General features: G+C 40.2%; 2 protein-coding genes across 3 annotated transcripts in view; both read left to right on the forward strand.

The window, feature by feature from the left end:
* Positions 1-27,111, forward strand: part of PRRX1 (paired related homeobox 1) — a 379,246-nt gene that overhangs the window by 339,906 nt on the left and 12,229 nt on the right. The window lies entirely within an intron of this gene.
* Positions 1-27,111, forward strand: part of PDE4DIP (phosphodiesterase 4D interacting protein) — a 254,630-nt gene that overhangs the window by 190,333 nt on the left and 37,186 nt on the right. For both annotated transcript variants that reach the window (XM_053468624.1, XM_053468625.1), the window contains 11 exons: positions 3,058-3,174; positions 4,067-4,159; positions 7,508-7,711; positions 9,044-9,202; positions 11,078-11,191; positions 16,681-16,818; positions 17,973-18,152; positions 21,644-21,811; positions 22,468-22,554; positions 22,926-23,007; positions 23,534-23,631. In XM_053468624.1, the coding sequence (XP_053324599.1) occupies positions 3,058-3,174; positions 4,067-4,159; positions 7,508-7,711; positions 9,044-9,202; positions 11,078-11,191; positions 16,681-16,818; positions 17,973-18,152; positions 21,644-21,811; positions 22,468-22,554; positions 22,926-23,007; positions 23,534-23,631 (1,440 nt within the window). The remainder of the gene's footprint in view (positions 1-3,057; positions 3,175-4,066; positions 4,160-7,507; positions 7,712-9,043; positions 9,203-11,077; positions 11,192-16,680; positions 16,819-17,972; positions 18,153-21,643; positions 21,812-22,467; positions 22,555-22,925; positions 23,008-23,533; positions 23,632-27,111) is intronic.

Consider the following 27,111-nt stretch of genomic DNA (forward strand, 5'->3'; position numbering starts at 1 on the left):
CGCCTTTTGATTGCTCCAAAGAGCAACCACAAGGGCCATCAGTGAATGGTATTGCTATCCAGACCCTCTTGAATGCAAGTACTGCATTCAACTATGCAGGTCAATGAAGCCCAGCTCACTAATCACAATGTGATTAGTAAAATAAAACAATTGGTAACATGTTATTGGCATTTTAAATGCTCATGGGGTGCCTAGTGTTTTTATAAATGTATGATTTGATGGGGTAAATCTGTTCAGCTTCAAAGATGTCCCAAATATGGCATATGGGAACAGACTGACCAGATGTCCAAATGCCAAAAAAGCACACCTCACAAAGGTGACCTTTTACCTCCCAAATTACCTACAACCCATCTCTGTACTCAGGAGATGTTGCTAAAAACATATTGGGGTGTTGTTTGTCAGGGACATATACCAGGTGCAGTAAATTCACACCTGAAGTACAATGTGTGTGAAAAGAATACAAAAGAAATTACTGCCATAAAGGCTGATGGTAGAATTAGTGCATGGAAAGGGTTAAAACACCGGCATTTGAAATACCCTGGGGTGTCTATATGGTTTGATGGGGTAAATAGCATTGGCTGGCTTCAAAGGTACCCGAAATAGCACATGAGGCAGAATGACCAAATTTAGGGAAAAAATGGTTTTGAAATAGCAAAACGCTACTCGTAATTTTTGCTCAATAACTTGAAGAAAAAAGAAAAAAAAAACAAAAACATTGGGTATTTCTAAACTCAGGACAAATAGAATCTGTATAGCAGGATTTTTCATTCATTTTTGCAGATATTTTTCAAAAAGGGAGAAAAAGTCATTTTTCGTATATTAGATTATATGATTAAAATAATGGTATCTAAAGAAAAAACAATATATAATGTGTGTGTGAGTGCACAAAATGAGAAGCTAAATTACAGCTAAACGGCAACACTGAAAAAATGTTAAGAGCCTTTGTCCCAAAGTGTACTATGAAAAAGAAACAGTCTTGTCATTAAGGGGTTAAAAGGAGCCTCGCTCTGTTTTAATCTAAAATATGTATTGGAGTCCATTTTACTAGTGCTGCTACTTAAAACAGGAATCTCACTCCTTGATGTCATTGGGAACTGAGCTTCTGTTAAAATAGGCGGGAGTAGCAAGAGTTACATACATGTATTACCATATTGGCTCGAATATAAGCCGCACCCTAAATGTTTGGTGCTTTTTTATAGAAAAAATTTATTTTTGAAGAATAAAATGCACATTAGTGGAATAGTAAAACAGTATTTTACCTAATACACACGAATACATTTATTTTAACATTTTTGGTATCTATTATGCAGTTAGTCAGCATGTTATATACAAACAGAAAACCAATAGCCATTTTAATTCATAATGCACCTAACTTATAGATATGCCACTCTGCCTCCCCCAGATATGCCACTCTGCCCTCAGATATGCTTAATGCCCCCTAGAAATACCCCTTCCCCCCAAAATGCCACTCTGCTCTCTAGATATGCCACCGCCCCCCAGACTTACCAATGCACCCCCAGACTCCCTGGTGTCTAGCGGGGCTGGCCGGTGGACATCTGCACAAGAAGCTGCCGGCACTTTCTGTGCTTCTATGGTTGAGCGTGCTCCATCATAGAAGCCCCGGCGGAAGTGCCAGCAGCTGGGGTTGTCAGCGTGCTTTGCGCAGACGTCCACGGGCTGCCGGAGAGTAGTGTGAATAAGTAGGCAATTACAATGCAATTCACATGAACCTTGGAGACCTTGCCTCACTTTAGATCAATTCACATCTGTATTTTATACAAGAGAAGCATCATTCTTAATTCAGAATTCTATAATTACACACTGCAGTGTGTGATTAGGAATTGCCATGACTGTTTAAGAATATTGCTATTGGGAGAATTTTAGACAAAACATGGCAATGCAAAATATACATTTAAAATGCCCAATGTTTTGAATGTTGCCTTATGTGCCAGCACTTGTTGCACTCTCTTTCAAGGAGCTGCCATCCTTGAATGACAGATGTTCTGCCTTACATTGGTGTAAAGAGAAGGTGGTATAAAATACATGATGGGTAATTATATGTAATCAATAATTTGATTAACAAATGATTTGATAAAATATAACTTTAATGTATTTTGCTTTGTGGTTTGCAGTACTGCTTTTAAATGTATGCTAGATTCATTGCATTCATCTATCGTGCCAGTTATGAAATCTAGCTAAATATACCCATATATTTTTTAATTGTATTTTGAAGTGGTTTTACCATATAGATAACATACATTTGTATTGTTTTCGGTTCACCATTCAGTTAAATGTTTATTAAAAGGAACACTTCAAAAAAAATAACTGCCCCTTTAATGATTGCAGTTGGGCAACAAATTTTTTTTTCCCCCAGTAATGCATTAAAAAAAAAAATGCAGTCAGTTAAGAAAAACACACATCTATTTTGTGATTGACTTCCAAACTGACATTGGAAAGTTTAGGCTTTGTTGGAATTTGACTTGTTATATGAGGCAGTCATCACTATACTTTCCATCATAAATTGTCATGATGCATCAATGTATGAAACACTATCAAAACAGCATATCTCTGGAAAAGAGGCTATTGAACTCCATCTGCAGGCTCTTCGAAGGAAACTTCTGGACACAGTGACATCCAATAAGGTAACTGTTAGAGTGGGCCGACTCAATAGAATGAATCGAACACAGGTAGTGAACAATGTTTCTGCCACACAAAGCTGTTTATCCAGTAAAGAGCGTTTGCAGAGAGTTTTGGTTTTAACTTTCTCAATTCAATTTTCATTATAAAGGGCCAACACTGGTATGTTTCTTCAGCAAGAAGTCTGAGCTAAGCCCTGTACAATGCATAATTCAATTCAAGATATTTTGAAGAAATCTATAATTTAACTAAATTTAACCCAGGGCCAGTCAGCTCTTCCTGCAGCAGAATCTCACTGGGGTCGGGATTTTCATAATGTATAGTGAAGTCAAGGAGCTGAAACACTCTTAACTTTTATCTTATAAGGTTAATGCATATCTAATGGATAAGTTTGTCTGACTGTCTTTTAAAATGTTTAAGATGCTTCAGGAAAATCTGCATCAAGTGTCTTCAGAGTTGAACATCGCACAAGAACTTTCTCACAAACAGAGCATTATCCATACATTAAAAGAAACTCTGCAGGATAGGGACAATGAGGTAAGAGATCATATAAAATAACTTCTGTTGTGATCTGAAGAACGTGTGCTGCTTGCCCGTGTTTCCATATAATGTTAGCTATGAAATAAACCATGATATTCAGACTTTTGCTTTGTTATCGATTGATGATCGATGGATTGTCCGTTTCTCTAACAATGTAGAGGTATATTTTTGGCCAAACAGTTTTACTGAGTAGTAGATAAAATTAATGATGAGACTTAGCTACTTAAATACAGTGGTTCATTATTTTCAATTTTAACTAACTGTATCTCTAGTAATTTTTTAATTCTCTCAAAACTTCATATTGTTTATATTAAGGACCACCTGGGAATCTAAGGGGGAAATATAGTTAACATTGTGCTAATCTATTTGGTGCATAAACTGCCTAAACATATCCAGAATATTGTTTAGCCAAAGCTTATAGCAGCAAGCACTTTGTTTACATTTAGTACCGACTGGCTTCCTGATCACAAAAAAAACAAGCAAAGGCCTATTCAGCTAAGGACATACTCGGGAGTCTTTCATAACCTTAATATTATGTGGTTACAATCATGATTGTGAACAATGATGATCATGGAGAAGACAGTGACATTGAAAAATGTTGGCCTGCTTGACAATATTATCACACCTACCCTAGGAGGATGTAACAAATACATCTTGTGAATTAGTCCTCAATTACTATTTTTCATTTTTATTTTATTCTCTAATTGTTCTAATTACATAAAGTGCTTTGATAGAGTGAAGGAGACATTTGCTGTGATCCAAATATGTTAAACAAAACTGTTTCTTCTTCACTCTAATATTTTATTCTAAACATTTCAAGATCTCCTGTTGGTAATTCCATGTGTATGGGAAAAATAGAAATATGTCCTATTTTTATTCTATATTACAGGTTGCAGAATTGTACCATAGAGTCGATGACCTTAATGGTACCATTGCCAAACTTGAGGAAATGCTACATAGAAAACAAGCTGAAAATCTACAGGTAATCGGGATGTCTGTTTTTTTTGTTTGTTTGTTCTAGGCTTCCATTCTTTATTATCCTTGACTTTCTAGTAGGATTTCAACTGGCTGCTTTACTTTTAAGTCATGCTTTAAAGCCATTCATTATAAATAACTACCATAAACATCCAAATTTAACATCATTAAAAGGACACAACGCTGCCACCTGAACAAAGAATCATGTTAACCCCTTAGCAACAATTAACATGCCTGGCAAGTCATGGGGCTGAAGAAGCTTAGAAAGTGATCAACGATCATCTAGTATTGCTTAAATCCCTCAATATCGAGGCATTCACTAACAACCATGTGCACCACAATAAAAGGCAGCATGCCTTTCCCACGATGCCATCACCTTTCTGCTGTCCAGATCCTCCTCAGACTTCTGAGTCCCCTGCAGGCTGATGACAGGTACTATATTTAAAATGTAAAAATAGTTAAGGAATAATTAAAATGTCATAAAATCTAAAAACAATAAAGACCCAGTTCAAGGAAAATGTCAGAACAATGTAAAAAATAATAAAAATAGGTGCCCAATCCAACACAAATATACATTAAAAAAAATGATCTTGTGTCCAATGAAGGCCCTTCTTATCCTGAAAAAAACCAATATAAGTTGTGCAGATATGTTTAAAAAACAACAAAAAGAAACATTGTTATGAAGGGTACAGAATTTGAAAAAACAGTCCAGTCCTGAAGGGGTTAATTATTTTTGAAGGAGTGGTTTCCTAGTGACCAAAGTTTTTTTTTTTTTTTTTTTTTCCATTGTTACTATATGTTTAATCACATATACTCTCTGTACTGTATGTTTAGTGTGCCCACACAATTTATATGTTTTTGTTTTAAGGGCATGGTGGTTTTTTTTTTTTTTTTAACCCCTCGTTTTATATTCAAGGTCGTCTTATAGAGGTCTGACTAAACCTAATGCAAGGAGAGCACGTAAGGAAAAAAGGTGTGTGTGTGTGTGTGTATATATATATATATATATATATATATATATATATATATATATATATATATATATATATATATATATATAATGTGTGTAAATCTTTATTAAACAGTATGATTAAATACATATAAAAAAATATATATAATAAAAAAGCATCTCGGCACCAAGACACATATAGGAAGGTACATATGAACAAGGGCACAGGACTACAGGAACTAGGATGGAAACACGTATGTATATGAAGGCACAAATAAGAAACACAAGGATGACCACAGCGATAAAGTAAAAAGGAACAAATGAAATAACATGTCAGGGGGCGTGGCGCTTATTGCAGCGAAACGTACGTTTGGACTTGGCACCATTCATCACCAGGCTTTTTGCTGTTTTTAGCCTTGTTTCTAGGTTTGGTTAGTTACCTTTGAGCACTGATGTACCATTGCTGTATGTTATTTCATTTGTTCCCTTTTACTTTATCGCTGTGGTCATCCTTGTGTTTCTTATTTGTGCCTTCATATACATACATTTTTCCATCCTAGTTCCTGTAGTCCTGTGCCCTTGTTCGTATGTACCTTCCTATATGTGTCTTGGTGCCGAGATGCTTTTTTTTATATATATTTTTTTATATGTATTTAATCATATTGTGTAGTAAAGATTTACTTCATATATACCTTTTTTCCTTACGTGCTCTCCTTGCATTAGGTTTTGGTGTTTGTAAGACTTAGATCCAGATCCCCCGCAGTGCTACAGGGGGCTTGGATCCTCCTCTCTGTCAGCCGGTGAACATCCGCGCAATGCACGCATATAACCATTCCGTGGGGCTTCTGTGACAGAGCGCCAGCATGACACGACCTTCCGGTGCTCTGGGATATAGTTTGGTAGCAGCAGAGGTTGTCTATGCACATCGCACAGACGTCCACCTGCTGCCCGCACTAGACACCAGGGTGTCTGAAGCATGGGAGACAAGTCTGAGGATGCATTTGGTAAGTCGGGGGGGGGGGGCAGAGTGGCATATAGGGGGTATAAGGCATATCATGGAGGCAGTGGTATATAAGAGGCTATATGCCATATCTGGGGGGCAGAGTGGCATATCTAGGGGACAGACTGGCAAGCCGGGGAGCAGATGTGCATAACTGGGGGGGCAGGTTGGCAAATAAAAGGAAATAAAAATAAATGCATTTTTTTCAATAGTTTTTATTAAATATGAAAAAATAGTTTACATGGGAATTAATATTTACTATTAAAACTTTTTTCCTATAGGGTAGTCTTATATTCATGCTTTTTCTTTTTTTCCTAAATGAATATTCAAGCTTTGGGGGGGGGGTCATCTTATCAGGATCATCTTATAATCGAGCAAATATGGTAAATCATTTAGTATGTGTAGTAGTATTGTTTTATATAGCACCATATTCTGCAACACTGTACAATGGAAAAGCAGGGATATAACCAGTGGTATGTAACATGACAATTTGACTTTCAGAAATAGGTAAGGAGGGCCTTTTTTTATTTTTTTTTTTTTTTTTTTTTTTTTTTGGTTATAACTGGTTATAAGTTTTATGGTTATAACTTTTTTGACTGGAGATCCATTTGGGGTCCTTATAGACAAATACCCCTGATGACTGGTTAAATGTTTTTTTCTTCAGTCAAAGAGGGAGAAACACTGCAGGTAGGAGGTCTGTAGACCTGCATTGCTAATCAGAGTGTTTGTGATCAACCAACTATTTTACGTTCATTGTTTTCAGCTGTGTTTGGGAATCTCCATTATTTTAGTGTAACTGGCATTTGGTCCAAGTGCAGTTACACCAGATAATTAAGCATGGTGCTTGATGGGAGACCCCTCCATGACATCTAGCACGTACTGGGCGGAAACACCCCTGCCGGTGCAGAAAACACAGGACATAATATTGAGCCTTAATGGTCTTGTAGACTTTATTTATTATAAAATCAGGAAGGGGTTAAAGTGCTTTTTGTAAGTTTTTAATATGAGCTTACTAAACCTGTAGAAAAAAAAATGAAATAACCTTCTGGGGAGGCTGCAGCACTCCTGTTGAAATCAATGGGAATGCTTTCTGCGCATACACATGAAGGGTCTTGTTAGATCCCAGAACACCTGATTACTGAGCTTATTGGTGGTAAATATTCACCTTGCAAGAGATGTGTTCAGCTAAACATTTATCCTGGATAGCAGATAACTAGGAAGGGCAAAAGGGACAAATGCGTATGAGGGGCACGATGAAAATGTAAAGTTACTGGGTTTTCACATGCATCAGTACATATGGCTGGAAGGGCCATTTAATAGACATGAGGATCCACAGAAACATATTGTTTACTTCTTAAAAATAGTATTATGTCATCATTGTTGACAGATGTTTTCTTTCCCCTCAGGCTTCTACTGTAACTTCATCCCAGCTCCAGCTGCTGGATCTTCAGAACACACTCTTTTGCACCAAAAGTGAGCTACAAAAGCTGCAGCAGACTCTCCGCCAGAAAGAGCAACAACTGAATAATGCTAAACGGTCCCAACTGCTGTTAGAGGCCGATCTGGTAGAGGGGCAGCAGCAGAAGGAGACGACATGGAAGCACAATCAGGTTATTGTAGATGCTTATCTTTGATTGTGTTTCCAAACTCTATTCCTAAGAAGAATATATCTACTCTTTTTTTTCTGGCTTGTATGAACAGGGACCAAAAACAGACATCTTTAAAAGGACACTCCAGCCATCATATGCACTATAATGCTTAATGGGCCCCTTAAATTTATTGATTCCCCCACAAAATACATTGAGAGGCTTTTCAGAGCCCCTCCCCTTTTAGGTCCCTATCTACTTAGCTCCAGGAGATGTGTTAAACCTTACATGTGTCTTACTGGCTGTGACCACATGGTGTGCGCACAGCCAGTCAGCTCTCTAAGTATTTTAATATGCAGTCTCCAAAAATGGAAAAACATAAAGCATTTACCTGTTGTAGAAAAATGATCTGAGGCTCTCATTGGCTTAATACAACCAACATGTGGCAGGAAAGGTCCATCATTGGAATCAACAGGGTTTTTTTCTGCATGTTCATGCACAGTTCTTAACAAATCATCTGCTACACATATCATGCAGGCAAAGGGGGAACCTCATGAAAATTTAGGCACCATGGGAGTCCAATTAACCCCTTGGTGACAATTGACATGCCAGGCACATCACGGAGAAACATCCTGTTGGCTACAATTGATGTGCCTGGCATATCATGACTATAAATGGGTGTACAATCGCTTCCGTCTCCCAATAAGTGTTGCTGTAATGCCTCAATGTGGAGGCATTCAGCAACACCTAAATTCACAGCGGGACCCCCGTCTGATTTTTCCAGTGAGCGTCAACGAGGGCCATATTAAATACGGCACCAGTGGCCTCCTAAGTTTAAATGGTGTCACTGAAATGCCTCGATAACAAAGGAATTCAACACCACCGAAAACCCACCCCAGGATGAACTAAGTTCTCTTGGTCACAAGGGCCACTGTGTGTGTAATTGCAAGGGTTCCATGTATAAAGTGGATATAGAGGCAAGAGTTAATATACAAGCATTTGAAATACCCTTGAGCACCGTAGAAATGTTAAAACACCCATTGTCACGAAAGGTAAGAAAATAAAAAACGACTCTGTCCTTAACCCCTTCAGGACCAACGTTGGCAAACTGCGTCTTCCCTTGAAGACTGCAGTTTTTTTTGTAAATATTTAAATTCCGCGCTCGTGATTCGCTTCAAAACGATCACGTGCACGGAATTGGGGACACCCAGCGATCAGTAGCAGCCGCCCCTCCCGATCCCAGCGTTCATAGCGACGCTGGATCGCGCATCATCGATGAAGTACCAGGTACGTCCCGGTCTTGAAGGGGTTAAGGGGTTAATGCTGTTGGTGTGGACTCATGGGCTTTGTTTTCAGGAGCTGCATGAAGCACTTCACAAGCTACAGGGTGAACTAGATGAGAAGACACTACAACTTAAAAATATTGAAGAAGAAAAATGCACAAAATTGCAAGCTCAGGAGCACAATATTCAACATTTGAACCAAACTCTGTCCCAGAACAAACAACTAATTCAAGTAAGCAGGAACTGACTGTTTCTAATGTTGTCTTTTTTTAACTTTGCATGATTGCATATTGTTGTTTTATGCATCTGAGAAGAAACAGTTTATCAAACTAGTACAATTGTTTTTTTAATTTTTGGAATAGGCTTTTAGTTCTGATTGGTTGTAAGTTGAAGATGAAGCCTATAGATATACAGGTATTTGGCAAAAGTACCGTATTTGCTCGATTATAAGATGAGGTTTTATTTCAGAGAAAATGCTCTGAAAAATACCCCTCGTCTTCTAATCGGGGTCGTCTTCTAATCAGACCTCAAATAGAGGTCTGATTATGAGACTAAGATCCAGATCCCCCGCACCGCTGCAGGGGACCTGGATCCTCCTGTCCCCCCCCCCATTTAACACCCCCACACACACACACTTACCGGTGCTTCCTGCTGTATTGCCGGGGCAGCGGGTTGACGTCTTCGCGATCCGCGTAGACAACGTCCGCTGCAGCCGGAAGGAGGTGTGGCTAGCAGTGGGGGTTGTCTGCGTCCGTCGCGCAGACCTTCCCCGACCGGTGCGGGGAACTCTGATCTCTGACAGCCGGGGAAGGTATGCGCGACGGATGCAGACAAACCCCCGCTGCCAACTCCACCTCCTTCCAGTTGCCTTGGAAGGAGACGTCAACCCGCTGCCCCGGCAATACAGCAGGAAATTGGAAGCACCGGTAAGTGTGTGTGTGTGTGCGTGTGTTAAATGGGGATATAGGGCATTTCTGGAATGCCTTATACCCCTATATGCCACTCTGGCACTTAGGGGGTTAAAAGGCATATTATGGGGCAGAGTGGTATATAACGAGGTATAAGGCATTTCAGGAGGCGGAGTGGCGTTAAGGGGGCATTTAATAGAGCACTCTGCCTCCTGAAATGCCTTATACCTCCCTATATGCCACTCTACCCCATAATATGCCTTTTAACCCCCTAAATGCCAGAGTGGCATATAGGGGTATAAGGCATTTCTGGAGGCAGAGTGCTCTATACAATGCCTTTTAACTCCCTTAATGCCACTCTGCCTCCTGGAATGCCTTATACCTCCCTATATGCCACTCTGCCCCATAATATGCATTTTAACCCCCTAAATGCCAGAATGGGATATAGGGGTATAAGGCATTTCTGGAGGCAGAGTGGCACATAGGGGGTCAAAAGGCATACCATGGGGCACAGTGGCATATAGAGGGTTAAAAGGCATATCATGGGCCACAGTGCCATATTGGTGTGGCAAGCCTGGGGGCAGATGTGCGTAACTGGGGGACAGGTTGGAAAATACAAGGAAATAAAAACAAAAAAAATATTTTTCTCAATCATAGCTTTTATTAAAAAAAATAGTTTACATGAATTAACATTTACTGGTAAAACTTTTTTCCTTTAGGGTCGTCTTATATTCAGGCTTTTTCTTTTTTTCCTAAGTTAATATTCAGATTTTGGGGGGTCGTCTTATAATCAGGGTCGTCTTATAATCGAGCAAATACGGTGTATGCCCTTTGTCTTATTTACTGCATTGTTGCACATTTTTCACATTGATTTTGGCTAGCACTGGCTTTTCCCATCAGATCTCCACACCAATAGGTATTCCAGAACGGTTGTTGTCAGCCTAAAGAGTTACAGAATCATTTCTAAGGCACTGAACGTCCACCGAGCTACAGTCAGAGCCCTATTATGCAAACATAAATGAAGTGAAGAAAATACTAATACAGCTTATATTTCTTTTAGGGTATTTTTGCATTGTTTAGCTCAAATCAATATTTTATTCATAAATGATGGTTTAGATTTAGAACTTTCTATATTGATATTAGAGTTTGAGTACCGCAAATTAAGTATTTCACAAAGCTCTTTGCTCATTGTCTCTCAGGAGTACATGGACCTCTTAGAATACCAGCAAAGTTTATACAAGTGTGCAGGGGACAATGAGCATTTGGTGGAGAAATTACATCAGAGAATTAAGGACAGAGATGCAGCCTTGCAGGTAAAGTGAAAAGTAAACACAAGATAAGCATCATATTTCACAGGGGTGTTGCTAGGTGTGTTAAAGCCTTTAGGGCTAGAGCCTATGGCAACATTCAACAACCTTGTTGTTGACAAATAACTACAAATGGACAAATATTTGAAACTTGTTTAAATGTATATGTAGTCACCTGCTGGTTACACTCTGTCACACACTGCACTTGTGCATCCAGTAAAACATAGTGTAAATCACTGTGATTCATGCGCCACTAGGCATCAAGTATTATGGCTGATTTTTGCTTGCTAAGATGCCAAAATCTGTACAATGTTTCAGCTTGCTTCATTTCCAACCCAGGACTGGGCCCAGCAATATATGGAGCTGTGCCAGCATTGTTTCTAGTTTGTCTACCTGGGGGCTGGACCAGTTTTTGTAGTCATTTTTAGCTGCTTAGTTTTAGACAAATCATGGAGCATGATGGTACAAATGCACAATTCATGCACAGACCCCCCATTTTAGCCCATGTAGTACTCATGATATTGCCTAGTAGATACACATAAGATGTGGGTTATGCTATAATAATACCAAAGAAAGTAAATAATAACAGTATGTATTTGGCCAAATGTCATCTCTATTGCACCTATTTTATGGCTTCAGTGACGCTTGTCATAGGGGCATGGTCAACAAAAGCTCAGGTGCCTGTTTAGTTTTTAGAAATGTATACATATCTACAGTTGTGCTCAAAAGTTTGCATAGCGTGGCAGAAATTGTGAAGTGTTGGCGTTGATTTTGAAAATATGACTGATCATGCAAAAACAGTATTTTATTTTAGACTAGTGATCGTATGAAGCCATTTATTATGACATCTTTGTTTGGCTCCTTTTAACACCTTGACGACAATAGACGGTACAGGCACACCACGCAAAAGCAGCCAGTTAATGACAATTCACGTGCCTGGCACGTCATAACTTTAAACTGGTGTAGAAAGCGATCTACTGTTGCTTTCTTCACCTTAACGTTTTTGCTATAATGCCTCGATGTCGAAGCATGCAGCAACTCTGAAATCAGCATCAGGGGCCAAACATCCTCCATACACTGTATGGCGGCGGAATCCCCTTTTAGAAGAGCTTAGGAGACTATCAACGATCGCCTCCTAAGCTTCAATGGTTGATTCAGGACGCACCTGAATGGACACACCCCAGGACGCACTGAGACCGCTCCGGTTTTATTGGGGACATTGAATTGGTCAGGCTCAAAGATGTACTAAATAGAGCATGGGGACAGGATCACCAAAGGTCTAAGTTCAACATTGAAAAATGCGCATGCCCCAAATGTGGCCCTTTTGTTCTCAAACAGCGAGGCAAACCTTCCTCACCTATTGTCTCTGTAAATCAAATTGTTACATACTACTTGTTCTGTCCACCCATCGTACAGCGCTATGGAATTTGATAGCGCTATATAAAACAATAAATAATAATGAGGGGTATCGCTGTACTCTGGAGATGTTGCTGAACACATATTGGGGGTGTTGTGTGACAGTGGCAGGACCTGTAAATTCATAAATGTAGTAAAATGTGTGAAGGGGGGAAGAAAACCACAAATAATTACTAACACAAAGTTTAACAAAGACTGGTGGTAGAATTAGCGCTTGGAAATAATAATTAAAATACTAGCATTTGAAATACCCTGGGGTGCCTAGTCTTTAAAGATACCGACGCACCTTATACCCCCTTTGGGGCCCGAAAATTACACTTCTATCACGCCTACCTGAACGGCAGATCTTCCGGTGCCGCTCGCAGACTTTGTTTCCCTCTGCGTTGCTTGAACTCTGAGTGAACTTCTATTGTCCTGCCCAGGGGAGCAGGAACGGAGTGGAGTCACGTGATGTGATGTACATTTGCATGACTCCACTGGATTCCTGTGTCTCCTCGACGGAACAAGAGATGCTGCTGAGCAACACAGAGGTAAGCGAAGAAAATAAAAATAAATTAATCTACAACCACTGTATTTACATCCCAAAAATGTTCCAAAAATGTTCCAAAAAACAAATGGGGACAATAAACACTACTTGTAATTATTGCCCCAAAACGTGCAGATATAGACATAAAAACGTTGGATATGTCTAAACTCAGGACAACTAGTAGGATCTATTTAACAGGTCAGTCAGAAAAAAATCCTGTTTTTTCTCTTGCCTTTTTTCCTTGACATCTAAAGAAAGCCCTTCTTGTGCTAAAAAAAAGGGAAAAGAAGAAAATTACAGCTAAACACGAGCACCGCAGAAATGTTAAAACAGCCATTGCCACAAAGGGTACAAAAAATGAAATCAGCCATTGTCACAAAGAGGTTAAAATCATATCAGATATCCAAATGGCCCTGATCAAAAGTTTACATACCTTTGAATGTTTGGCCTTGTTGCAGACACAGAAAGGTGACACACACAGGTTCAAATAACAAATGTTAATTTCCCACACCTGTGGCTTTTTAAATAGGCAATTAGTGTCTGTATAAATAGTCAGTGAGTTTGGTAGCTTTTACGTGGATGCGCTGAGCAGGCTAGATACTGAACCATGGGGCGCAGAAAAGAACTGTCAAAAGACCCACGTAACAAGGTAATGAAACTTAATAAAGATGGAAAAGGATATAAAAAGATATCCAAAGCCTTTGAAAATGCCACTCAGTACTGTTCAATCATTTATTAAGAAGTGGAACATTTGGGAATCTCTTGATACCGAGCCAAGCCCAAGAAAGATTTCAAACAATATGGAGTGGCAAGACTCTCCAAAATAGAGCTTTATGGTCAAAACCATAAGCGCTATGTTTGGAGAGGGTTCAGCATGGCCTACAGCGAAAAGAATATACCATCCCCACTGTGAAGCATTGGGCATGGGACGCTCTTGGACTTTCCAGCACGACAATAACCCTAACCCCAAGCCCAAGTTGACTCTCAAGTGGTTACAGCAGAAAGAGGTGAAGGTTCTGGAGTGGCCATTAGTCTCCTGGCCCTAAAATCAAGTCAGTCTGGGGAGATCTCAAACGTACGGTTCATGCAAGGCAACCAAAGACTTTGCATGAACTGAAGGCGTTTTGCCGTGACGAATGGGCAGCTATACCACATGCGAGAATTTGGGGCTCATAAACAACTATTACAAAAGGCTTCTCGCTGTCATTGATTCTAAAGGTATACAGAACTAAGGATATGCAGACTTTTGAACAGGGATTCATTAAATCTTTTTCTTTGTTGCCATGTTTTTATGACTACCATATAGGAAAAAAGTTTTACTAGTAAATATTCCCATGTCAACTATTTTTTCATATTTAACCCCTTAAGGACAATAGGGGTTATTACTCGTAGTATATTGCGGGACAATGGCTCTTTTAACGTTTTTCAGTGTTACTGTTTAGCTGTGAGTTTCTTCTTTCTCATTTCGTGCTCCCACACATATTATATATTGTTTTTTTTCAGGACAAACAGGGCTTTCTTTAGATACCATTCATTTTATCATATCATCTAATTTACTATAAAAAAAAAATGATAAAATGGGATTTTTTGTTAAAAAATTACTTTTTCTCACTTTTTAAACAAAAAAACTTTTACTCATCTGCAAAAACGAATGAAAAAACCTGCTAAATAGATTCTACTATTTGTCCTGAGTTTAGAAATACCCAATGTTTTTTTTTTTTTTTTTTTTGCTTTTTTCTGCACGTTATGGGGCAATAAGTACAGGTAGCGTTGTGCTATTTCAAAACCGTTTTTTTCCAAATCTGGTAATTCTTCCCCCCATGTGCCATTTCGGGTATCTTTGAAGCCGGCCAATGCAATTTACCCCATCAAATCCTATATTTTTAAAAACTAGACACCCCAAGGTATTTGAAATGCTGGTATTTTAACCCTTTCCATGCACTAATTTTACCACCAGTCTTTGTGAAACTTTATGGTAGTACATTTTTTTTGTATTTTTTTCACATGTTGTACTTCAGGTATAAATTTACCGCTCCTGGTATATGTCCGTGTCAAACACCCCCCAATATGTGTTCAGTAACATCTCCTGAGCGCAGTGATACCCCCCATGCATGGGTTTGTAGGGTTATTAGGGAGGTAAAAGGCCGTCTTTGTGAGGTGTGTATTTTTATGCCATTTAGACATCTAATCCTACTGCCCCCATGTCCCATATTTGGGACAACTTTGAACCCGGCCAATTCAAATTACCCCATCAACTCATGCAATTTTTGTAAAGATAAAGAATTTCAGGACTTGCTTATAAAAAATTTTTTGGGTGACAGTGGGGATTTTACATGTTACCATATTTTTGTACATCCCCCCCCCCCACTATTCACTCATTAGTGAGCTGGGCTCCATTGACCTTGCATGGTTGGATGCAGTACATCCAACTTGCAGGAGGAGCTCGAGCGTTCTCAAGAGCGTCTGGATAGACCCTTTGTGAACTCGGATCTATTGTTAATGCCATCCTGTGAATGATGGCAACATCATTTACAGGATGGCACTTGTGGTTGCTCTTCTGAGGGGGTCGGGGTAGGGGGGTAGTGTTACTGACATGCCTCAATATCGAGGCATGTCAGCGACACAGTTTATGCTTAGGAAGCGAAGCCATTTTTCTTGTGAGGCTTCCGTGGATGCTGCAAAGCCGCCGATTGCGGCGAAAACGCTGCGATCGTGGCGATGCAGCTATTTAACGGCAACCCCGTACATGTACATGGATTGTCGCTAAGGGGTTAATAAAAACTGACTGAGAAAAATGCATTTCTTGTTTTATTTCCTTTCTTTTGCCAACCTGCCCCAAGTTATGCACATCTAGCACATGACTTGCTACTCTGCCCCCCAGATATGCCTTATACCCACCTATATGCCACTCTGCCCCCCCCCAACTTGATCTCCAGGCTACCTGGTATCTAGTGGGAGCAGTCGGTGGAGATCTGCACGATGCGCATAGACAACCTCAGCTGCTACCCGACGTTTCCGCCGGGGCTTCTATGACCGAGCACCAGAAGGACATGTCATGATGGCGCTCCACCATAGAAGCCCCAGCGAAAGTAGCATGTGTGTGTGTATGTATATATATATGTATGTATATGTATATGTATGTATATATGTATGTATATATAATATATATATGAGTAAATATGGTATATTGACCATTCTCCAAGGGTATGCAAACTTTTGATCACAGATGTGTATTACCATTTGGGTGTGGCTTTGACAGGTGTTACTTGTATTACAAAGTCCAACCCCTGCATGTAAGCAGAGATTTAATGATTTTTCCTAGATGATGGCAAGTCGATCTTAATACAGATCCAGGGGACCTTATTATTTTACATGTCGGCATTGGAAACTGGCATCTGCACTACGCTGCTGGTTTCTTGATCCCTACATTTGGATGTGGGTTAGATTATTTCTTCCAACTAAAAGGAAACCTTATGATTGGTCTCTTGTCACGTTTGCCTATTTCTCAAGAAACTAACTTTTTTTTTTTGTTTTTAAAAAACAATCCCTCCAGTATGCAATTGATGATAAATTCTGTGCTCTGGAGGAAAAGGAAAAGGAAATGCAACAGTTAAAAACATTTGGACGAGACAAAGAACGAGACTTGGAGCAACTGCAAAGTATTGTTTCTGCTAATGAAGAAACCATAATTGTATGTTTTTGGCCTCATATTTATAGCATTTTTTATGGTTAACATGTTGCTTTATATTATGATAATGAGACTTTCAGAAACATTAGGCTGTTTCTTTTTAAAATTAGATCTTGAATCTCTCTTTTTTCAGATGGTTGTGATATGGTGCAATGATTAATACTGCCTTTACAGTGTTATGTTTCTATGTGCACATGTTTGGAAGCTTAGATTTTCTGATTATTTATAGGTTTGATCATGGAATGGTTAGCACAATATATGGGATATATTTAAAATTAATTATCAAAGGCCTCGAAATGTGCGACATACGCAAGGACATTTATACAGATGTATGTACCATTTATATACCTTTTATAGGTATTTTATTTGTTTGGTTACAGGCCCTTCTTTGTGGCTTGGGCTCCATCCCCAAAAATGTATATTTTGCATGTATTTTATATAACTTCTGTAAGGTGAATCTGGCTGTACATGGTAGAACCTCGCTAATTTAGAGCACTTCAGAAATATTCCGGCTTTTTTTATGTGCACTATATAGACGCCTGACTATTACACCAACAGGCAATTTTATGACATTGTATTTTAAAAACAGACATTAATATGTAGTCACTCCTCCCCCGCGATTTTGGAGTGTTTCTGTGGGAATTGATGGGGTTTGAGGTCAGGGGTCTGTGCAGGCTGGTCAAGTTCTTTCACACCAAACTCATCCAACCATGTCTTTATGTACCTTGCTTTGTGCACTCATGCTGGAGTAGAAAAGGGCCCTCCCCAAACTGTTCCCACAAAGTTGGAAGCTTAGCATTGTCCAAAATGTCTTGGTCAGTAACCTGACTTCAACCCCTTTAAGCACCGGTGGGATGAACTGGAACAGAGATTGCGAGTCAGACCTTCTCGTCCAACATCAGTGTCTGACCTCACAAATGGATGAGTGGACAAAAATTGCCACAGAAACTCTCTGAAATCTTGTGGAAGGTCTTCACAGTAGAGTTATACAACACAATACCCTGCCAGCAGTTGGGAAAGAAAGTTTTTATTTAACTAGCCAGGGCAGGTGTGGCTTGCGTATATGTATTGGGATATGTATGTGTGTTCTGTATGTCTACTATATCTTTTTTAGTGTGACTTTTCTTTAAGATGTCTACCATAATATATATTTCTAGAGCCTTGATAATCTTGTAAAGGCTAAGGACATGGAACTGGAGCAGATTGCAGCTGCTTGCAGGAATCTTCAGTGGTTGCTGCAAAAAACAGAAGAGATAAACAGGCACTTTCTGAATGAAAAAGATAGCATTGTGCAACAGTTGCAGAGTGCTCTAGAAGAGCGCAGCAAAGAGATGGAGGTAAGAGCACTTTAAGCAATGAGTATATTGAGCTTGATTTAATGATATGTTTCAGAGGAGTGTTAAAAAAATGCATACATTTTTTAACATAACCCTGAGAAATGTTAAAAGTTTAGAAAGTATCTCCTGACCATGTTTGGTGCTTTTTGTACTATGCAAGCAATAAGACTGTGACCACTGACAAGTGAAGTGAATAACACTGAATCTTGTAATCATGACACCTGTCAGTGGGTGGAACATGTTTGGCAGCAAGTGAACCTTTCATTCTCAAACTTAAAAGTTAATGCTGGTTCTGATACAAAGGTGTCAGAACACACAGCCCATTGCAGTTTGAGTATGGGGTTGCATAGCCGCAGACCAGTCAAGGTGCCCATACTGACCCCAGTCCACTACCGAAAGTGCCTACAATCGGCACGTGAGCATAAGAACTGGACCACGGAGAAATAGAAGAAGGTGGCCTGGTGTGATGAATCACGTTTTCTTTTACATCACGTGGATGGCCTGGTGCACCTGTGTCGCTTACCTGGAGAACACATAGCAGAATGCATCCATGAAGGCCCCGCCTTGCAACTTACAGGACTTAAAGGATCTGCTGCTAACGTCTTGGTGCCAGGGCCGGACTGGGAATGAAAAACAGTCCTGAAAATTTTTGGACAACAGCCCCATGTATTGTATTGCATGGTCGAGGTTGTGTGCCCACAAGCCACACCCTTTACACATGTCTGTCTGAGCCACACTATTTGCTATCCAAATAGCTATAAATCGTTCTTTAAAATTTGTTCCTTTTCGGTAACAGAATACCACATTATTATTAAAATCCCAGGAACCAAAAGTGTTAAAAGGGCCAAATAAGTGCCTGGGAATAGAGACTCTTAACTCATCGGCATCCATGTGTACTGGATAAAGATGACATCAGTGCTAGTATAAAATAGAATCTTATGTGATGGGATTGGGAGTAATCAGTACACTAAAAAAAGTCACAATACACCTTGACTGGTCTGCGGCTATGCAACCCCATACTCAAACTGCAACGGGCTGTGTGTTCTGACACCTTTGTATCAGAACCAGCATTAACTTTTAAGTTTGAGAATGAAAGGTTCACTTGCTGCCAAACATGTTCCACCCACTTGAAGCCACAATTTAGTGCAACTAATTATTTTTAATAAAATATGCTGATTGAAATAAAGTAAATAACATATCACCTCAGTAAGGTGTTTTATCTCTGGATAAGAAAACATTAAATAGTTCAATTTATTTCTGAACACACCAGCACAGGCTCTGGCACACCAACATCTAAACACACACACGAGGACATACTTTGCCACACAGATACCCAGACGCACGGAAGAGGCCAAGCTCTGCCTCACCGATACCCAGACACACACACACCAGGACAGGCTCGGTCACACTCCCACATCTGGACGGGCTTAGCTACAGCTATAAAAACAAATGCATCGTCCACGCTGTTTTGCGGTCGTTTTCCCTCCCCCCACTTGTTTTTTTTGCCACTTGTGAATCACCCCCAGCCAGCCCTTCCTTTTTAGTATTGATTTATGCGATGGCCTCAGGTGCCCCCATTTGTGTATTGATGCCCCAACACCCTTGTGTATTGCCCCCAGCTAGCCCTGCCAACTTTGCCTCTAGTGGAGTCCATGCCTTGACTGGTCAGGGCTGTTTTGGCAGAAAAAGGGGGACCTACACAATATTGTGCAGGTTGTTATAATGTTATGGCTGACTCGTGTATTAGTAAGGAAAATGGATTATAGTTGTATTACAGAAAATAATATTTTGTTGAAGTTGATACATTTTTTTGGGCCAGTGTAGAAAAAGATGTTAAGCCACATAAGCTGTCAGGAACATCAGAGACAATGATATCGAAGGCTCCGCTATTATTACCATTTGCCCATTATTTCTCAGATTATCCCATACCATCTCATGCAATTGAAATGCAGATTTCAAATGTCTGCATTGCAATGCTTCATTAAATCTTTCTTCCAGCATAAGCGTAGTCTTCCTGTCTTTATAACACCTTAGAGTTAGACAAAGATATTTGCTCAAAGTCTGCTTATTTTAACTTTAGCCACAGTATGCTCTTGCATACTAAGCTTGAAGTGTTTAAAACATTTAAACTGAGGGTGGCTCCTTGCAAATGTAGAACAATTGTACTTAGTGGACCTGCAATTATGCATTATTTATTCATTATTAAATATTTTAGCCACTAAAAAGATAAAAGACAAATACTTTAGAACATTGATTTAATTTTCTGTTTGGGAAGCCCAGCTAAGCTTTCCAACGTTGGACAACCAGCCCATTCCTGTGATGGCAGTTAAGTGTAGTGGTGGGGAGGGAGTACATTTTCATTAGGGGAAATAGAAAAATCTATTCATTTGCTGGTAATTCTGCTAGCACAATTGGGCTTATTTGCTAAAGGGACAGTTGATTACATATGGTTACATATGGGTTTAATGCTTTCACTTCACTAATAACTTTGAATTGCTATCTCTAGCAAATTTCTTTAACTTGAAGGGCTTCTATGGCCCCATATAATTAACATAATTTAATGTGTAAAGAGGCTTTAAAGCATTCTCATCAATTTAGCGAAGCTTGCTGTGCTACAGAAGGTCATTAGGATTGTACATTACTAACATGACAACTCTTCCTTTAGTGAGCACCCTCAAAGCCCACAAAAGTCTCACCTTTAGCTGAGTCTGCTAAATGAACATTACTTACCTTATTCAACTGGCCAGCCACTGCTAGAGACTTCCTGGCAATTATATCTGCTGATGAGGACTGTTATAACTAGGCTGACACCCGCCCACCAAACATTCTAAGTTCCCCAGTATATTCCCAAACCCAACAGCTACAGGACATGACTGTTTCCTGATGATGAATTTTAGTGTGGAAAGGGTGCAAGAAGGATGGTAAGCCAAAAGTTCTGTGGCACGATCACATTATTAATTGTAGCCCTGCTTTCTGATCTTATTTTTATCAGTGTGTGTAGTACTTGTGATACACCTCTAAACCTACAACATACTGTGATGTCACTAAAGAACAGTAGTGACTAAAGCCAGGGATAATTAGTTGTCCCATTCCAATAGCATAGAACCTCTTCATTTGAAGAATGGAGACACTAAGCCTCCTTTATTTGTGAATTCTTAAATGAGTCAGAATGATATTAATTGATATGATTAAATGTGTCAGGATACATTCCATTTTATTGAGAGGTACACCATACACAGCCAACTTTTTAATTTGTTTGCATTGGCAGCACATGATTGCTGATGCAATCTCATTGCTTAGCTAACATTATTAAATAGCCACTTTTATTTATATAGCGCCAACGATTTACGCTGCACTTAATACAATACATATATTCAAGGGGTATGACAAGACTAGAATTGACTAGGACAAACTGATACATTAGGCGGAGAGAAAATAATTCAGACAAAGGCAACAAATATTAGACCGTAATTAAAGCATTCCTGTTGCAGGGCATGACAGCATGTTTTCTAAGAAGTCCTGCACTTCGCAGTGGAGAGCTGATAGAAGAGTTAAAAGTCTGTATGGAGATGAAAGAGAAATTGCTTCAGAGCTCTCTGCATTCCTTAAGCCAACAAGCTGATGAACACAAGAGAGAGATCCAGGAGCTCTTGGATACTGTGAGCAATCATATCTGCATAAGATAGAAATAATTTAGAAAGAACTGTTTTTGTTTTGTTTTTTTTAGTCATTTTATTGATTTGGAGGAATGAGGTGTATTTCATGTGCTTTACAGTATGTAGTAAAAATTCAAAATTGACTCTTAACATGCATTAAAAGTAAAAATACTGTTTGAAAATTTATGCAATTTTTTTGTTATTATTTCACTCAATATCTGCATTTCTTGGGCATAGTGGAGAGTTTGGAATCTGATTGATTGCTTGCTTCTGTGGACAGGTGTCTTTTATTCAGGTAACAAGCTGAGATTAGGAGCGCTCCCTTTAGGAGAGTGCTCCCAATCTCGGCTTGTTACCTGTATAAAAGACACCTAGGAGCCAGACATCTTGCTTCATCTAGGCGATCAAATACTTATTTCACTGAGTAAAATGCTAATCAATTTATAGTTTATTTGAAAAGCATTATTCTGGATTTTTGTTTTTCTGTCTCCCACCGTTCAAATAAACCTACCATTAAAATTATAAACTGATGGGCTGATATATATATATATATATATATATATATATATATATATATATATATATATATAATGTGTGTGTGTGTGTGTGTGTTGGGTTAGCTTACAGTAGTGTTTTTTATGTTTCTCTAAACTCTGTAGATTGCATCAGAGAAGATGGATCAGGCTATCATTTGTAGGAACTGTAAACTTAAAGAACAGCAAAATTTAGAAGGGAATCTGCCTCATGTAAGTCATTTCTCAATCCTCCTGCAAGGAAAGACGGAACCTAGTCGGCTAAATGAGTATATCTTTATTCAGCGCTCTATTTTATTTACAAAATTTTGTTAGAGCTAATGGTGTTTTCTTAATCTGTCATATTTTTTGTGGGAGGGGTGCATCATGAAATATTTGTTACTGTCCTGATTTCAAGATCATTTTGGTTTGATGTACAATTTCATAAAATGTGATGCCAAGAATTTAAAGTATCCTAGTGCTATGGTGCAGCCCTTTTAGTAGGTACCTATCTCCTATACAGTTATGTATTTTCATACATATGCCTCCTTACATAAAGTGTTGTATATTTTAAGAATAAGTAAAAATAAATGTCTTGTTTTCAGCAATTGGTTCAGTCTGGTGTTCTCTGTGGTGATCTAACTTCCATGTGTATTAGACATGAGTCTGGAGATCTTAAAGAAGCTGGTGAGTTCCTCTAGTATGTCAGTTAAAAAAAAAAATAAATAACCTTTGTGCTATTTCATTTCTGTGGTTGTTTTACATATTTTCACCATTTGGAGATTGCGGAACAACGGTTTTCCAGTATTTAGATTTAACTACATATTCAGTGAAGAAACATTAATTGTGTGGGATTGTATTCATTTGCTCATTTATTTTTTAAGAATAAAACAGCCACTGTTAAGGTAGAGGCATGACATAGACAAGTGCCTTCTGGGTAATAGGTGCTGGTATCCCACATGCATGCTACTATGTTTGTTATTCTTTGAAACTTGAGTCAGTAAATAAGTTTTTTGAAATTGTATTAGAGTATAGCTCTTGATTTATTTAGTAATTAAGATTCCAGTGCTAGTTTTGTAATGAGAGATCTCAAAATTCATGAAATGAAGTGAGACTAAAATATGCATATAAAGACATTCTTATTCTTTATTCTAAAAAAAAGAAAGATAGATTTCTTGTGGGACCAGCTGCATAAACTTGTGTTTTTTGACAGCTGAAGAAAATGAAAAAGCAGTAACTGCAGAAAAAAATGTACTAGCCAAAGCTAAGGAGGATCTTCAATTCTTTTTAAGAAAAGAAAAAGAATACCAGGTAGCTCATGTTCTTCTTTTGGAAATACTGAATATATTTATCAATTTAGAATTATATTTTGTTGTGAAAAGCACAGGTTTATTTGAATAAGATATTTGCACTATAGTTCATAAGAAATGAATAAAGGGGCCATATTTTCCGCATGGATTCAACATTAGCACATTACTATATTTTCTCTAATACTCTGCAAACCTTAAAATAGTTTACATTTTATCTTGTATCTTGGCCCTTGCTTCTATTTACAAGAATGTTGTATCTGCTTTTCCCTCCCATCAGTTTACAGCATATTACCGTATTTGCTCGATTATAAGACAAGGTTTTTTCCAGAGCAAATGCTCTGAAAAATACCCCTCGTCTTATAATCGGGGTCGTCTTATAATCAGACCTCAACTAGGTCTGACTATGAGACTAAGATCCAGATCCCCCGCAGCGATGCAGGGGACCTGGATCCTCCTGTCCCACCCCCTCCCCACTTACCGATACTTCTGAGTCCCCGGTGCTTAGTCCGGGCAGCGTGTAGAGCTCTGCGCGATTCGCGTAGAGCTCTACACGCTGCCCGGACTAAGCAACCCCCCCCCCACACACACACACTTACCGGTACGTCTGAGTCCCCGGTGCTTAGTCCGGGCAGCGTGTAGAGCTCTGCGCGATTCGCGTAGACAACTTCCGCTGCTAGCCGCACCTCCTCCCGGCTGCAGCGAAAGTTGTCTACGCGAATCGCGTAGAGCTCTACACGCTGCCTCACCGGGGCGGCCGGGGAACTCTCTGCGCGATGGACGCAGACAACCCCCGTTGCTAGCCGCACCTCCTCCCGGCTGCAGCAGAAGTTGTGTACGCGAATTGCGTAGAGCTCTACACTAGGGCTGCAACTAACGATTATTTTAATAATCGATTAGTTGGCCGATTATTTTTTCGATTAATCGGATAAAAAAAACAATATGCAAATTTTTCGTTTATTTAAAATAATTTAATGAACTGGATGTTAAAAAACAACTTAAAATTTACATTAACATTCTTATTTTGTTATGATGTAATAAAAAACAATATTTTCAAAGTACAAGAACCCAAACACAATATTTATGCACTTTGCACCCAGCACTTTGCCCCAGCCCTGGCACTTTGCACCCAGCACTTTGAACCCAGCACTTTGCCCCAGCCCTGGCAATTTGCACCCAGCACTTTGCCCCAGCCCTGGCACTTCGCACCCAGCACTTTGCCCCAGCCCTGGCACTTCGCACCCAGCACTTTGCCCCAGCCCTGGCACTTTGCACCCAGCACTTTGCCCCAGCCCTGGCACTTTGCGCCCAGCACTCAGCACTTTGCCCCAGCCCTCTGGCACTTTGCACCCAGCACTTTGCACCCAGCCCTGGCACTTTGCACCCAGCCCTGGCACTTTGCACTGTGCCCCTGCACCCAGTCTCCAACTCTGCCCTGCCCCCACATTCTGCCCTGCACCCACACCCTGCCCTGCATCCCCACCCCCACTCTGCCCTGCACCCAGTCTCCCACTCTGCCCTGCACCCCCACCCCCACTCTGCCCTGCACCCACACTCAGCCCTGCACCCACACTCACACCCTGCCCTGCATCCCCACCCCCACTCTGCCCTGCACCCAGTCTCCTACCCTGGCTCCTACCCATTCGCTCTGTGCGAATGGAGCCACTCACACAGAGAGAATCGCTCTGTGCGAATGGAGCCACTCGCACTTGCACAAAGCCACTCGCACAGAGCGAATCGCACATAGACATAAAGAATACTTACCTCCGCTACGGACTCGTTCCACTTCCAAGCTTCAAGTTTAAAACGTTATTGAAGTCTTGATTGAAGCGCGTCACATCCGTCACGTAGCGAAAAGAAGGCGGAGACTGCAGAGCGTGTAGCAGAAGCGGGGAACGCTCGCGGAGGTAAGTAAAAGGAGCCGAGTGCTCCAACAACGAATCGATCACTCGATTAATCGATAACGGAAATCGTCGACAACGATTTCCGTTATCGATTATTATCGATTTTATCGATTCGTTGTTTCAGCCCTACTCTACACGCTACCCGGACTACACACCGGGGACTCAGAAGCTCCGGTAAATTTGGAGGAGGGAGTGTTAAATGGGGGGCATAAGGCATTTCTGGAGGCAGTGCTCTGTGAAATGCCTTTTAACCCCCTTAATGCCACTCTGCCTCCTGAAATGCCTTAGACCTCCCTATATGCCACTCTGCCCCATAATATGCCTTTTAACCCCCTAAATGCCAGAGTAGGGGTTTAAGACAATTCTGGAGGCAGAGTGGCAAGCCAGGGGGCAGATGTGCATAAGTGGGGGGGCAGGTTGAATAAAAAAAAAGGAAATAAAAACAAAATATTTTCCCGGCATATAGTGGCAGTACAGATGGGTGTTGTTCTTCCTTAGGGACAAGGATCTGAAATCCAAAGAGTTAAAACCCTCACCCTTCCCTATCTCCTCCTCACCCATAAGAGCACACCGGACCAAACACAGCCAGTTCTTCCTTGTCCCTTGTCAGGGACGGACATGTATTTTGCTGGGGGCACACGGGGATTCCTCCTCTGATTGCTCCCCGGGTGGTGAGCAGAGTGAGGTAGGAACATCCGCATTGGCGGATGTTACGGAACAGAATGAGAGTTCTCTCTCTTCAAGTTGGCAAGGGAAGGAGCATAAGCACAGCGGTGGAACGCACACCCAGGAGGCGTTGCATTCCGCCGAAGATCTGATCGTGTTACAGAGCATGCGCGGATCCGATCTTCAGGGCACAAAATTCAAACGTTATTTCAGCTGTGCAGTCCAGTCTGACAGCAGTGGGGCTTGTCAGAACTGGATATCCGTGGCACCAACCCCCCACACGGATTGAGGCGTTTTAAGGTAAGATTAATTTAACTTAACCTTAAAAAAGCCTCTGCCCTGTAACATTTTTTTCTAAAAAGATAAAGGCTCCTTTTAAGTCCAAATATATTTTGTGCACTTAGAGGGCCACCCCCTTGCCTGACAGCTGCAAAAGGAGTTATGCAATCCTTGCTCAGCTTAACTTTTTGCTAAAGAAAACAGGACATTCAGTTTTTGGGCGTTGGCTTCTACAACCTTGCACATACCTTTTAACCATTCAAGACTACTTCTGTTTATGCTTTGGAGCCCAAGTTTGATAAGTCTCATTCATGTTGGTTCCTGAATCTGTTGTCCTCTGGGAGATTTCCAGGGAGTTGGCCTATGGCCATAACACCCTTAATGCGTCTCGGTAACTAAGAAAGCTTGGGCCTAGTTAATTTCCACGTGGGAATACCAGGTGTTAAAAATCTACTAATTCAGGCTCGTCTTGTGAGGATTCAGAAGATAAAGCTTCCCTACTTCCACAAGAGCTTTGTAAATTTTCTAAGAACTCTCCAGGCGGTTACAAGAGGTAGTCCGTGAGAAGCATCCAAAGGATTTTGCATGTTGCCTAAGCTACAGGATCGCATGCATAGGGAATAGTCGATCTGGGC

The sequence above is a fragment of the Spea bombifrons genome, chromosome 6 (genome assembly GCF_027358695.1).
Source record: "Spea bombifrons isolate aSpeBom1 chromosome 6, aSpeBom1.2.pri, whole genome shotgun sequence".
Taxonomy (NCBI): Eukaryota; Metazoa; Chordata; class Amphibia; order Anura; family Pelobatidae; genus Spea; species Spea bombifrons.